The sequence below is a fragment of the Xyrauchen texanus genome, chromosome 16 (genome assembly GCF_025860055.1).
Source record: "Xyrauchen texanus isolate HMW12.3.18 chromosome 16, RBS_HiC_50CHRs, whole genome shotgun sequence".
Taxonomy (NCBI): Eukaryota; Metazoa; Chordata; class Actinopteri; order Cypriniformes; family Catostomidae; genus Xyrauchen; species Xyrauchen texanus.
The window spans coordinates 41680773-41696329 of NC_068291.1; the positions used below are offsets into that span (position 1 = coordinate 41680773).

The 15557-nt window shown below is 35.5% G+C and overlaps 2 protein-coding genes across 7 annotated transcripts in view; both read left to right on the forward strand.

Moving 5' to 3' along the window:
• The window catches only part of LOC127657240 (SAM and SH3 domain-containing protein 1-like), a 133910-nt gene extending 133463 nt beyond the window's left edge, over positions 1 to 447 (forward strand). For all 5 annotated transcript variants that reach the window (XM_052145941.1, XM_052145942.1, XM_052145944.1 and 2 more), the window contains one exon: positions 1 to 447. This exon is cut by the window's left edge and continues 492 nt beyond it. The gene's annotated coding sequence lies outside the window, so the exon portion shown is untranslated.
• Positions 448 to 2722: 2275 nt separating this feature from the next.
• On the forward strand, positions 2723 to 15110 carry LOC127657247 (uronyl 2-sulfotransferase). 2 transcript variants are annotated; one of them, XM_052145962.1, is made up of 9 exons: positions 2723 to 3079; positions 3928 to 4012; positions 4646 to 4677; positions 4871 to 5026; positions 5127 to 5206; positions 5502 to 5655; positions 11343 to 11440; positions 11906 to 12063; positions 14241 to 15110. In XM_052145962.1, exons 2-9 carry the CDS (start codon positions 4006 to 4008, stop codon positions 14507 to 14509), a joined length of 954 nt encoding a protein of 317 aa, XP_052001922.1. In that variant the 5' UTR covers positions 2723 to 3079; positions 3928 to 4005; the 3' UTR covers positions 14510 to 15110. The 2 variants fall into 2 exon arrangements, with proteins under 2 accessions (XP_052001922.1, XP_052001921.1); XM_052145961.1 differs by lacking the exon at positions 3928 to 4012.
• The last annotated feature ends 447 nt before the right edge of the window (positions 15111 to 15557 follow it).

Here is a 15557-nt window from a genome sequence, read left to right on the forward strand (position 1 = left end):
GAAAGCATTAATGTTGCCTTATTAAATGTAAAGGTATAATAGTAGCTTTTTGTTTATGGCAAAACAATGGATCATATTGAAAGCCTTAAGACTTAATATAGAAGTAGTCAAAATACTGATTTTGGTTTTCCAAAGTTGCCTTTAATATAAAGAATTCTGCAGTTTTGGAGAGTAAAAAAACTTTTCTTTCTGTATTTTGCAATGTCTGATATTTTGCTTGGCAATGTACCAATTGATTTCACAAAAATATTTATTTAATTCTGTAATATGGCTATTATTTGATGATTTTGCTTGTAACAATTATCAGTAACTATTTTAATTCATTTAAAATCATCGTGTTTTGAGGTTAAGAACTGAGGTTAACGCAGGTTGTGAGAATGAACTGTACTGTAAAAGTTTGTTAATGGCTTTTCAGTGACAAATGTGTTTTAAATATTAATAAAGTCAACCGTCTTTCATTTTATCAACAGTTGCAACTTTAAAATGATTTTCTGATACATGGAAGTCTGATAGAAATATGTGATCCTTAACAGATCAGTAGTTGATGTACAGTTGAATATGAATATAGATGTGTGAAAGTTTAATAAGATTTGTAACAAGTAGAATGTAGATTAGCTGTACATTTCCAGCTTAAATTAAAATGATTTAGTAACAGTCAACTCATAAATTATCCCAGAATTATATCGTAAAATTGTATCGTAAGTAGCAGTAGCGGATGCTGGCGATATAGGCAGCTGCCTAGGGCGGCAACATTCTCTGGGGTGGCATGACCTGTTCGGCCACCCCCACACTAGGATTGTTCCTGACAAGCTACTCGGCCTTAAAGACTCTATAGGTTTAGTGGGCTATTATGGATGTTCATAATGCATTCTTACATTCTGAACAAGCATAAGATAATCATGATCAACAGTATAGCTACACCATGACACAGGATCACTTCAGGTGGTCTTGAGAATATAAGTAACAACTATGTGATTGCTGGGCTGATATGACCAAGTCATTGATGATTTTTCATCAATGAAATCTAGAGGGAGGGTTACATTTTTAATTGGGAATTTGGTGTAATAGCACAAGCCTAACCACTTGACTTGACAAGCAGCAATCTGTAAGTATTCTGCCATTTTCTTTATTGACTTTATAATTTAATTGTGCATGTTATGTATATATATGTACATGTATTTAGTTCATTTCTATATTCATTGTCTAGTTATTTTTATTTAAAGGAGTAGTTCACCCAAAAATGACAATTATCTCATAATTTACCCTCCTGCCATTCCAGAAACATATCTTTATTTCTTTTGCAGAATACACATGAAGATTTTTACTCGGATCTGTAGGTCCATACAATGCAATTGCAATGCAATACAAGTGAATGTTGGCCAGAACTTTGAAGCTCCAAAAAGCACATAAAGGCAGCATGAAAGTAATCCATATGACTCCAGTGGTTAAATCTGTGTCTTCAAAAGTAATGTGAAAGGTGTGGGTGAGAAACAGATCAATATTTAAGTTCCTTTTTACTCTAAATCTCCACTTACACTTTTAGATGTGAAACTAAACAGGAATCACATGTGACTTTCAGATGTGAAAGTGGATATTTTTTGGGATGGGATGGGATGGGATAGGATGGGATGGGGATGGGGATGGGGATGGGGGACTTCCCTTAGGGCACCAAGTGAGCCAGAACTGCCACTGTTAAGTAGGCTTCACTAATGTAGTAAAGTTTTAATGTAAAACATATAATGCCGCACAGATCATTTACTGTATCATCCAATTGTTACCTAAATCAAGAAACTTTCATTCATTCATTCAAAAAAAAAAAAATATATATATATATATATATATGCTGTATATGTGTGTGCATTGCATGACATTTGTAAATGTCAATGCACATTAACTATAAGCTTTGTTTTATTTAAATGATGCAATAAAAATATTAACTCATTCATTCATTATCCTAGAATTATATTTCCATCCTAAGTATGATTTAAATTAGCAGTACATTAACAGCTTGATTTAATAATGCTATTAACTCATTAATTATCTCAGAATTATATTAGTGTCTTAAGTAGGCTTCACTACTGTAGTAATATATATATATATATATATAATCAATGTACAACTTGCATTATATAATGCTAACAGGTCATTTACTGTATTGTTACCAATGTCAGTAATTTAATTAATTTGTATATATAAGCCTAATTCATTGTCATGCTACTTTCATTTATTTTTTTATATATATTAAAAATGAATTATACATTTAACAGTTTGAATGTACATAACTTTAAATTATCGTCAGCATATAAAAATATTTAATAATATTTCTGTCTCATTTGTCATCCCATAATTATTTTGTGTCTTAAGTAGGCTTCATACTGTTTAATAAATAAATAAAAATTAAATGTGCAATTATAATACATTATTGAATGCTTAACAAATATTTTACTGTACATTAAAATTGTTACCAAGGTCAAGAATTGTATTTATTTTCATATATAGGTCCTATTCATATTTGAATATACATTAACCACTAATAATATCATGTACTACAAATGTAAATGAAAGATATGAACTGTTACAATTAGTCAATTGAAAATCCCAGAATTTATTTTTGTACCCGGCAAATGTGTAAATGCATTTCTTGCAGTTACAGTATGACGTATACTGATGCAACGATCTAAATGTAAACTGACGCGTCACAGTAAGTTTGGAGATACAGGAGTTCAGTCGCGCGCAGTGCGGACAAGGAGACTCAACGCAATTCTTGCGCTTTTAGGAAAAACAGAATGACCTACTGTTTTGTGGATGAAACTCGAAGCGCGAATGGGTTGCTTCCATTCTCCGTGGAGACATGAGAACATGATGACTTTTAGAAATCCTCCTCCTCATAAACACTTGACGGGTTACATGCGCGTGAGGAACCGGAGGGAAAACTGGCTGGCGGTGATTCTGCTGAGAGTGTCGCGACGGGACTTTGGATTCTGTCTCACAACGCTCTTTATATTCTGCCTGGGATCTGTGTTATATCAGCTGAACGGAGGAGCACCAAAAATACTGCTAGATGTCGGCAATTACCTCGGTAAGACTGTTATTAATAAACACGTGCTATACATTCATCAGGAGTCAATATATATATATATAGCATTACAAATCAATGTGTCAAAACTAAAAGAAATAGCATGATAACATATAAGAACTTTATGTAATGTTTTGTTTGGAACATTAATTATATTATTTATTGTATTAACACAAAACTGAAAAAATAACAAATCTTAAAATGTGTTTTTATTAGCAAAGTACATTTTGACTAACTTTTAAACATTTCAGTTTATACAGTAACTTTACTTACAAATCTGATGTAATGGTACTTTTTAAAAAGCTTGATCGATTCAGTTAATATTCACATCAACCATCAGAATGGGGGAAAATGTGATCTCAGTGATTTTGACCATGTTGGTGCCAGATGGGCTGGTTTGAGTATTTCTGATCTATCGAAGTCTTTAAAGTTTACTCATAATGGTGCCAAAAACATAAAACATCCAGTGATCAGCAGTTCTGTAGATGGAAATGCCTTGTTGATGAAAGTGGAGAAAGTCAATGGAGAATGGCCAGACTGGTTCGAGCTGACAGAAAGGCTACGGTAACTCAGATAACCACTCTGTACAATTGTAGAGAGCAGAACAGCATCTCAGAATGCACAACACGTTGAACCTTGAGACGAATGGGCTACAACAGTAGACCACCACGTCAGGCACTTTATTATGACCATAGTGTTCCTAATAAAGTGCTAAGTGAATTTAAACATATATACATTTATGAAAAGTTGTTATGTGTTATTATAACATTTTGTATAACTGTAGTTCTGTTCTTAGATCAGTTGCATCAGCAAAGGTCCATAAAGAGTTGATTGTGTCAACGTTTCTATAGGATAGGCCTACTGATGTTATTCTTGGCTACAAGAGCTGCTCAAGAGACCACCTGGGAATGCTACAGGAGTCTAACTGAATGATAGGTGGCCTTTCATTGTACTACAGTCTTCATTCACACATTCTACAATGACTTTAGTCACCAGTGGAAGACTGACAGCTGCAGTGGAGGGGGGATTTCCAAAGCATCATTTCTTAAAACTCTCATATAGAAAGCCTCAGTCTTAAGCCCAATCTGATATTTAGTACCACTGTCAACTAAAGTTGATTATATGGGCTTATGAGAAACACATCATTATGAATCTGATGCTGAGCATACATTTAAGTAACAAAGCATGGACTTGCTGCCTTGCTAGTAAGCATTTTTGTATGAAGGTACCAGAAAGCAAATTGCATACAGATATTAGGGACTCTGGGGTACATTCACTTCTAAATCTGTACACACAAATAGCAAGAGTACACAGGTTTACAAAGTTTGATACAGAAGCTTCCTTCACCTGCAGTGCATTTTGGTATGTCTTAATACAACTCTAATGCAACTTTGTGCATACTAATATGCATTTAAATTGAAATATTGTATCATGCACTATTTAATTGTGCTTTTAAAACTTTTAAAAGTGCCTGCGCTGTCACTTAATACTTCTTCAGAACCTCTAATGAACGAATAATTTGTGAACGATTTAGCGATTTTAATTCATGTATTTTATTCTTTTTTTTAGGGAGATTTGCTGATGGACCAGTAGCTCCCAGAGTAAGAGCACTACATGTCATATTAAGCTCATTTGAATGCTTAAATTTCACAAGTGATTTTCATATTTGTAATGCACATTCAGTGTACCATTATTAACTACCATTCCTCATCTTTAATGCAAGACGGTTTTGATGTGATGAATCTTAAGTAGATGATCAGTGAATACTGTAACACACAGTCTTCTCTGCTGCAGGCCTTACCTTTCCCAAGACAGATAGTTTACAACAGAGTCGGTAAATGTGGAAGTCGCTCTATTGTTTTGTTGTTGCGTATGTTGGCCGACAGACATCAGTTCACCCTCATTTCTTCAGATATTCACAACAAGACCAGACTCACAAAACGTGAGCAGGTAATTCACAAACCAGTGTTGTCTTTTATCTGCTACCCATCTTTACAGTAAAACTAATGCTTGTGTTAGTTTGAACCTTTCTTCTTCCGTTCTCATGTAGCTGAATCTGATGAGAAACATCAGCACAACTCCTCAGCCATTCCTCTACACTCGACACGTACACTTTCTCAATTTTAGCAGGTAAGTAGATACATTTATAGCTTTCAGTTCACTTAGAATAAGCCGCTTATGGCGTTGTTTTATCACCTGAAAGGAATTAACGTGTAAACACGCCCAAAGACATATCTCTAAAATAAAAATGCTTTCAGGAAATGGTACTTACAGTAGCACTGGATTAAACTGGATTGCGAATGCTTAATGAATATAACATGTTTTTGCACTTAAATACCATGCACTAAAGATGCTCATTTGTTTAGTGAGTTTATTACAAAGATAGCAGTGATTCTGATATTGTTCCTCTCTATATTGAAATCAGGTTCAGAATAGATGAGCCTGTGTACATCAACATCATCAGAGATCCAATCAACCGTTTCTTATCCAATTATTTCTTCCGGCGGTTTGGCGACTGGCGAGGAGAAGAGAATCATGTTGTTCGGACACCCGGGATGAAGGAAGACGAGAGATATTTAGTAAGAGCTTTTAAATGAAACCAGTTTTAACTTTTAAAAACAGCCAATTATCAGGGACAATTATTTGTTTGTCAAAAGAGGGTGGAAAAACACAAAGAACAATAAAAAATCAGAACAACCAAACTATCGGTATCGGCAGATGTTGCTTTAAATAATCGGATATCAGTATCGGCACACTAAGATTGTATCAGTTCATCCCTAATTTATACTATACTATATTTTCAGGGTTGGGAGGGTTACTTTTTAAATGTATTCCACTACAGATTATAGAATGCATGCTTCAAAATGTAATTTGTAACATATTCCATTAGATTACTCATTGTCAGCAATGTAATCTAAATACTTTGGATTACTTTTTCAGCACTGGTAGATTTTTTTCACTTGCTTTTGACTATAAACAAGTGAAAATGAGAACAAAGTGGAATAAAGTGATTTGCGTCAATGGTCTACGATACATTTGCGATGCTTTTAAGAGACGCTGCCAGTACAGTAAAACAAAATCCACTTATTTAAAAAGTGCATGCTCTGAAAAAGCCTAAATATCTTGTGCAGTGAAGCTTCTCAAGTCAATTTGTTTTAAGGATTTATTAGATTTTTTACAGGAAATGTTTTTGCTGTACATCTTTGCACTAATTTCAAAGGTCTTACTAGAAGAGGTTTTTTTATATAACTTTTTATATAATATATAACAACTCGAAACAAGTGCATCTATTGGCAATGTGCATCTATTCATAGAATGAGGCAGAAAGTCTATTATTCGTAGCTTTCTATATGATGCTACAGGCTACATAGTTTAGTATTTCTCATATAACCTCCTGAGACCTCGTGTGACTGCTGTGTGCATTTCACTTTTTGATTTGTATCAAGTAGCACCTAAAAAACAAGCAAAAATAAAAATCTTGAGCAAATATTTTCTTAAAAATATATGTCCACATATGTGGATAGCGGGACTAAGTTGTGACATTTTAAATAAAACTAAGAGATAGAAAGTCATATATTTAATCACATTTTTTATTATGTTTCCAGGAGTGTTGGTTATTCATGTTTTTTAGACGTTACAGCTGATTTCCTGTAAAGCTGAATAAATTATTCTTATTCAAAGTAATGACCAGCATCGTCCAATCAGTGCTCCAGCAGGGGGCCCCAAACTTCCCTATCCTGAGCCACATTAACCAGCTCTGACTGGGGGACTCCGAGGCGTTCCCAGGCCAGTGTGGAGATGTAATCTCTCCACCTAATCCTGGGTCTTCCCCGAGGCCTCCTCCCAGCTGGACGTGCCTGAAACACCTCCCTAGGGAGGTGGCCAGGGGGCATCCTTACCAGATGCCCAAACCACCACAACTGACTCCTTTCGACGCAAAGGAGCAGCGGCTCTACTCCGAGCTCCTCACGGATGACTGAGCTCCTCACCCTATCTCTAAGGGAGAAGCCCGCCACCCTTCTGAGGAAGCCCATTTCGGCCACTTGTACTCGCGACCTAGTTCTTTCGGTCATGACCCAGCCTTCATGACCATAGGTGAAGGTAGGAACAAAAATTGACCGGTAGATCGAGAGCTTTGCCTTCCGGCTCAGCTCTCTTTTCGTGACAACGGTGCGATAGAGCGAGTGCAATACCGCCCCCGCTGCCCCGATTCTCCGGCCAACCTCCCGCTCCAACCATGTTAAAATAAAATGTTGCATTATAAATTCTGAATCTATCTACTGATTATCATTGTCACATGTCTGCCAAACATGTTGAATGATCCAAACATCATCTGCAGCCTGAAACTGAACTTTTGGTGAATGCACTTTGCTACATAGAGAGATATAAGATGCTCCCTATTTAGTGAATGACTTAACCTCCAGTGTGCTGTCTGCCTGCACTGGTCTCAGAACAGTTCGAAATGCACCTTATTTTAATTCTAAGTCTATATTCTATATAGTCTCTGAAAGCAAAATGTTTCACCTTTTGGATGAACCGATTTATTGTCAATATGAAAATGCACAGTAAATATATGGGAATGCATTCACTAATGTTAATTAATAGAATCATATTGCACAGAGAGAACAAAATAAAATATAACAAAATGTATATAAAAATGAAGCGAAATGACCCACAGATGTGTTAAGAGTTGTTTGATGTTTTTTTCTACTTTTGAGGAAATGTGGTGTCAGTGTACACATATGTGGACATTTTAATTAGGTCACTGACGCGTGAAAAAATTAACTGATTATTTAATGCGGCATTTCAAATAAAACTAGAGACTCTTCTTTACAACCAAACAGGTTTCAATTAAAAAACTTAGAGATTTCTTCCCAGTGGCACTTTTGTGGCCGCTGCATCCGTAGGAGCACTTTCAAGACAATCAACGTCATGTTGTTGTGTCACGTGACTCTGTGCGGCAGAAGTTTAACCCTCAAATGATAGTCTAGAGTGTTGTGAACAGTACTCAGTTGGCTTTTATTCAATGAAATTATGCATTGTGTATAGCAAAGTCAAAATACAAGAGGCCACACAAGGATAAGCACCCTTTATTCTTGTAAAAATTCTCAAACCACATAAACATTTACAAACCATATATCCTTGTAATAGTTTAATTATTGGATTTACATTTCATCTGTCAGAGATAAACAATGATAAAAAGCCAAAAAAATCCCATAAAAAAACATTGGAGGAACCTGAGCCATGTTTAGAGACCAGAATATAAGAAAGGATTCTTTTAGCATGGGGCCAGTGAGCAAACACCTAACAACCACAGAGAACACCCTAGCAACAGCACAGCAATGGTCTAAAACTACTTAGAACACCTTAGCAACTGCATAGCCACGTCCTGGCAACCACCCACAACACCCGAGATAGGTGCACGGGCAAGCATTGCTCACATTTAACTTTGGAAAATGTAAAAATCAAGTTTCTATTTGTGTTTCACATAAACAGTCTCTGTTTGTCTGGCCTGTGACGTAACATGGACATAAACCGCCTTTGAAAATGAATGATTACATTTCACTCTAATGACTGACAGGAAACACCAAAGACTGCACAGTCAATTTTCCCGCTAAATATAGACCGCGTAAACCATTTCTTTTCTAAATGCAGCCCATTTGCTGAGTTATGAAGGGGGCATTCATGTGAAACTAAAACACAGAAGGGGAACTGTATGACACCGCTCAGCACACACACTCACTTTTAGTTTATTAAGAGCGTGCATTCACTGAATTTTCATTAGGCTGCATTTATACTAATAGAATGTATTTATTGCTCTAATCAAAACATACTCAATCCTCAATTGGGATACTACACTGAAAAGTCTCTCTGAAATGCACTTCTCTCATACTGTATACAGTAGTTCCTTATGATTTAAGGCATCCAGTATTTACTGATGTTTGCCAGCATCACTATAACAACCTATCCTTGAGTATGAGCAATAGTAGCATTGATGCTAAGCACCACTAATATTTAAAATCTTTCATTTCTGAATGTTATTCCTTGCTGCATTCCTTTTTAATTGTTCATCAGCTCATGAAAAAAGTCATGGAAATGTTTCATAGTGAATATTTTTTTTTTTTTTTTCTTGTTATACTCAGATCAAAATATTGAATCTGCTTGGAATTGCTATTTATGAATGCAATCTCTTTAAAATGATTTTCTATTTAAAATTGTTAATTTTAACAAACAATAATTTTCTTACTCTGTATTTTTGTCTTCTTTTCCTTTAAATATACAGTGTCTAAACATCCTTATAACAAGATATTTACTTGAGAAGAAGAATGACTTGTTTAAATATAACAGCAAGGGATGTTGATTGAACACATTCAGTGCAATTTATTCTATAAAACATTATGCACCAAAAAAAAAAAAATAATTAATTATGTTCTCTAGATGCTCTAAAAGTGTCCTTCTGATGCATGTGTTGTGTACATTGACATGTCCTTGGAAAAGACCTTATACTACATCTATCTCTGACAAATCGATAGGCTTATGTTCAATGATATGGAAATAAACAGTACATTACCTTCTAAAGCCACTTTTTGTTTTGCTTTATCAATGCTTTACTCATCTGCCACAATAATGTCATGCATTGTAAATATCTGAATTATGATATTTATGAGATATATAATATCTGTATTTATTTAAATATAACTATTTATCATTATTTATTGAATATTGTAAATTTTGGTCCCTTCTCTGAAAATATTTATATATGCGATTAATTAATGGGCAAATCTTGTAATTAATTTAATTAAATATTTTAATTGATTCACAGCCCAAATAACAAAATTGACCAGCTCAAAGAGAAAACAAGCTTGTTTGTTTGTTTTTTACCCCATAGGCAAATATTTTTTTTATTATATATATAATATATATATATATTTGACTGTATATTTGTTATATTTCTCTGAGAGCAAGTCTTACTATGTCATTTTGCTTCTCAAGTTATCTTGATTCCAAAATCTAAAACTGTATCTTAAAGATGTTTTAGAAGTATTTACTGGAAAACAAGACAAAAATAGTAAGAAAATAATTTTGCTGTGTATCCAGTTAGTCATGGAAATTCTTTGGCCAAATAGACTGGAGCCCTGATGCTCAAGTTATATTTGCTTAGTAGCAGGAAATAGCCAGGCTTCATAACTGATATGAATGCCTCATAGTTACAAGAGTTGTATCCTCAGACCACTTGTGGATGAATATAGGAGTGTTCCTTCAACTTCAGGCAATGTCATGTCCCGGGGATTGATTTGTATTAAAACTCTATTTAATAATATTTGTTATGTCAGGTCACATTAACACACATAGAAACATTTTACAAGGCCTTTATCAATTATTTTAGGTAAAAATGCCTTTTATGTATAGATTGTTTTTTTATTTACATATTAAACCATAAAAATACAAATTGTTACATGTTTAAACATTGGTAATCTAAACACAGAATCAAATTAATATGCAGAAATATAAATAAACTGTTTCAATATTTATTGTTTGAAAAAGATTTCCATCCAATTTTTTAAAATGATTTCTGTCACACATTTGTGACGACAGTTTTCTCCCTAAAATGTTTTTTTCAAAAGATAGTGTACTTGTTAAACAAGTGGACAAAAGTCTCAGCGAAGAGCATGCTTGAGATTAAATATGAGACAAAAAGAAAAATCAAGGTAAATGTCACTTGCACGCAGAATATTTTTATTGGCTGTCATTTCCAATCAAACCAAAATTTTGCCAAATTATGCAAAAAGTGTGAAAATATTATGTGTGTGTGTATTTAAGGATACATAAAATGTTAGCTATAAAATTTGGCTTAGCAAGACAAAGGAGTCAGCTATTTTATTTAAAAAACTTAAAATATAATTTCCATCAGTGTCATTTTCACCACATACGTCTATTAAACACAATACAGAATTGGAGATGTGGTGGCAATTTTTATGACTTTTAGAAAAAATGACAACAATTATACCAATCTCCTGTGATGCGAGCATGCACATACACTGTTGGTTTTTTTAGGAGACAAAACAGACAATTTTAAAATAGACAAATAAACTAGTGAAAGTGTGAAGAATGTTTTAACTGGATTTTGCGTTCTAGAAATTCCCAGTGCCCGAAGTTGAAGAAACTCCTATTAGTTATAACACATGACTTTTACACGGCATGTAAATCAGTTCAACAAAAACTGGTGTTCATATTTTTTGTCATATTATGTTGTTCTTGGTTAAAGGACATTAACACATGCATCTTGGAAAGCTATCCAGAATGCTCGAATCCAAGATTGTTCTACATTATTCCATTTTTCTGTGGGCAGCATCCTCAGTGCAGGTGAGTAGCCTTACATTATTAAACCTTTTACAAAATTTGTTTATATCTGAATTATTGTCCACTCAAAATTGAATATTAGAATTAAAGCTGAAGTGTGTAAGAGACCATATGCACAGTCAACTACAGTATAAGCAAGACATTTGTAGGTCTGTGGTGCTTTCAAAACATTGTTTTGCTTGTTTGAGTATCCCGACCAGCCTGATTGCACAACATTGGCTCAACCAATGGCGTGAGTTCAGGGTGGGGCTATATGTTTTTTTGACCAATGAAAGACAGTGGGGGGAGGGGGGGAGGTATTCAGAAAACTTAGAGACAAATTCTAAATACACAAGAATTACTCACTTCTCCTTTAATTATTCATCTATAGACGAAGAAGATAAACTTCTTGCCTAGAAATCCAATAGCTGTAGTAACACATGTGGGGTCATCATTGTAATTTTCATGTGATGGTCTGTAATGAACCAGAGAGCCGAGTTTATGGGCGCTAGAGACGGCTAAAAACAATGTTCTAGAACATTATCTGCTAGTGGGAGTGTTGGAGGAACTGGAGGATGTCTTACTTTTGTTGGAGAGACTCCTTCCACACTTCTTTTCAGACGTCTACAACATCTACAAAAGTCCAGGTGAACCATCTTCCATGGAAAATATGTTCAAATACTTTCTGACTTAATGAAGGAGCTAAAAGCTCATGTACATTAAAGGTGCTGTAAGCGATTTTACCATTCTGGAATTTCCATGAGCGGAGCTGTTGATTTAGCCACGCCCCCTCTTTCCAAAAAAGACACCATAGAGACTTTCATCCAGGGCTGGACTGGGAAGAGAAATCAGCCCGGGATTTTTCATGGGAACTAGCCCAAAGGTTGAGAGGGGAGTGAGTTGATCCAAAAGTTTGACCCAAAAGGTTTGGAGTGTGTTCGCTGTCCTTTTCTGCATATCGCAGCAGCGTTTTGAGGTTCATTCTGCATAACGCGGCGGCTCATTTTTGCTTATCAAGGCACATTTGGCACATTTTGCAGCCCACCCACCGGACCGCTCGGTTCTCCCAATGGCCAGCCACCCTTGATCAGCCCCAAACTGCGTCGGCCCACCGGGAAAATGCCCGGTATACCAGATTACCAGTCCAGCCCTGCTGTCATCCCATGGTAGCAAACTAGCGGCCTCAACTGACAACTGTTATGAAAAACATGGCATAAAATTTGCTTTGAGCCTCAATAATTATTTGCAACTACAACACTATGAGAATGCACAAAATGATTGACAGGCAGAAAGCGACAGAGACCGCAGCCCGCAGACACATTTTTGTTAGTCTAGTGCTGAGACCGGTGAGATATAAGTAGGAAGATTTTTCCATACCTTTCCATGAAAAAAAATTGCTTACAGCACCTTTAGTATGTAAATAAAAACACTTTGTCAATTTTAGTTAAAGCTGCACTACGTAACTTTGTTCTCTCTAGCGACATCTGTGTCTGAAACTTAAAATTGCAAGTAATATGTAGATGAACACTAAACGCAAGTCGTGTATCAGCTCTGGATGAATCTCATGATTTGAGCTTTGCCTGCGTGCGATCACGACTGGAGCCGGAGTCATAACGTGCTGATTTCATGTTGATATAATGTTATATGATTAAACATTTAAAACTGAAATTTTATTTCCTTTGATGACACATTTTGAATGAATATACACACTGAATGAATGCATATAACACTACACTTATAGTGCTTTTACATAGAACAGGGGATATATATATTATTATACATTTTCCAAGCGTTTTATTTACTATTAATGTTTGTATTGTACCACACTTATCAATTTAAGAGGTGAAACTCGTGATATGGCTGATTTGAGTTCAATGCAAGACTTTATTATTGTTACAATTAAATTTCAGAAGTCATAAATATTAGCAAACATGTCACAGTAACTTCCCCCGACAATGTAGATACATCACGATGCTTAACACACGAGTAATGTTCGATTCATACAAGCATGACAAGCAATATTAGCTTCAACGACCTAGACAACACATCCAAGCATTAAAGCGGGTAAACAGCTTCGCCAAACGGATAACAGATAAACATCCATCAAGATTGATCTCCTGAACTGTGTGAGTGTGACTGACTGCACTGTAGTTTCTTCTTTTTAACGGCTACTCACAAACACCAAATCTACGCCTCAGGATGTACGTCATAAGCCAGAGATTTCACGCCACATCTAACCCGACAGCTCAAAATACAAATCATTTTTATAGGCTTACCGTAGTGAATCGGGGTAAGAACGTTGTTTTGAACACTGGTTGTCTACATACAAATACATCTTACTTAGTGCAGCTTTAAGAAAGTGTCATGATTTATATTCATGGGTCATACTGCACTTCAAATCAAAAGACAAAATAAGAGAGTACTGTGTATTTTGCATAAAGAAAATTCAACTATTTCTAGAACCCATACCAAGTTATTTATTCATTTACTGTATTTATTATTTTTGCCACGTGCATGGCATTATTTTCATGACAACAATGATAACCCACATTCTCATTACTGTGATGCATGCGGACAAAACGATTTTCTTATTATTTAGTACAAAAAAATACATTCAAATACTGCTGTTTTCAATTTAAATATCTATTTTGTTTATGCATTATAGTTTTTTTTCCCCGTATTGTGGTAATTGACCCAGACATGAGATTTAGCCATGTACTGTATTATTATATATATTTTTAAATGACCTTTAGATGAGCATTATTGTAAGTACCTATTCTCAGTATGTGGCTCCGTGACTTGTGCCTGTTTCTGCTCTATCTAGAATATAGGAAGCTGGGCAACATGACGGGCACCATCCGTAAACACTCCCCAAGTCTAGAGGCCTTGCAGGTGCTTTATCAGCGCATGGAATACGAGTACAAATTCTACAACTTTGTCAAAGCGCAGTTCCACCTCACCAAGAGAAAGATTGGTCTGAGAACAGGCCCACAACCCTCCAGACTTTATACTAGCATGATTCAGAGGAAAGACCTACTGGAAGAGCTGGAAATAGAGGAATCAGAGGATTCACTCACATGGGTGGAATCCTGAGAGATGCGAGAAGATCAAATCCACACTAATGAAAACGCATCTCTCATCCACACTGGAACAGCATTTTCCTCCACCGAAAACAAAGGATTGTGAAAATATTCTCTAGCACTTTGGCATACTTTGGAAAAACGAAGACTTTTGGAAAATGAAAACTAAAGTTTTCAAACAAAATTGGACATGACCAAATATAGTGGAGAGTGGGGGTAAGATGAACCGGTGGGTAACTGTAAAAAATGTTTGTCATGTGACCTTGTAAGCAGGATGTATCCATCATTTCTATCTGGCTGTGATAATGAGAAGCACATGGGAAATTCCATAGAGAAGAATGTTTTTATACAAAAATAAATATTTTTTTCACATTTGAGGTTTATAGATAGTTGTGCCACAGCAAATTTATTCAGATATGAAATGACATATCATGCATGGTGGTGTATGTCTAGTGTATAAATACCCATGATTTGATTAGCACAATATTAGCCTTGAAGCGCTAAGCTAGGTGCTTTCCCGAATCGTCACTTTGGGGCAAAATGAACCGAACAGTCTGGGGAAAGTTGAGCCACTGGTAAAAATGAACTGTTCTGTTTATAATGTTTGCAATAAAAAAAAGGACCTAAAGGAGTATTTATTTATTTTTTGCTTAAGGTTGTAGTACATTTACATTTATGCATTTGGCAGATGCTTTTTATCCAAAGCGACTTACAGTGCACTTATTACAGGGACAATCCCCCCCGGAGCAACCTAGAGTTGAGTGCCTTACTCAAGGACACAATGGTGGAGGCTGTGGGGATCAAACCAGCGACCTTCTGATTACCAGTTATGTGCTTTAGCCCACTACGCCACCACCACTCAGTAGTATTGCTATAAGTTTGTATAGAGTATGTGACCTTGTCTTTCCTACGGAGTCTGTTTCACCATAAAACTGGACAAAGCTTGAAAAAACAATCGCTGGTGTTCATCCGTACCAAGATTATAATTGCACTGTTTTGACATTCTTCATTCTTAAACTATAAAATAATTTACTCTGTAATGACCTGATGGTCTTCTTGTA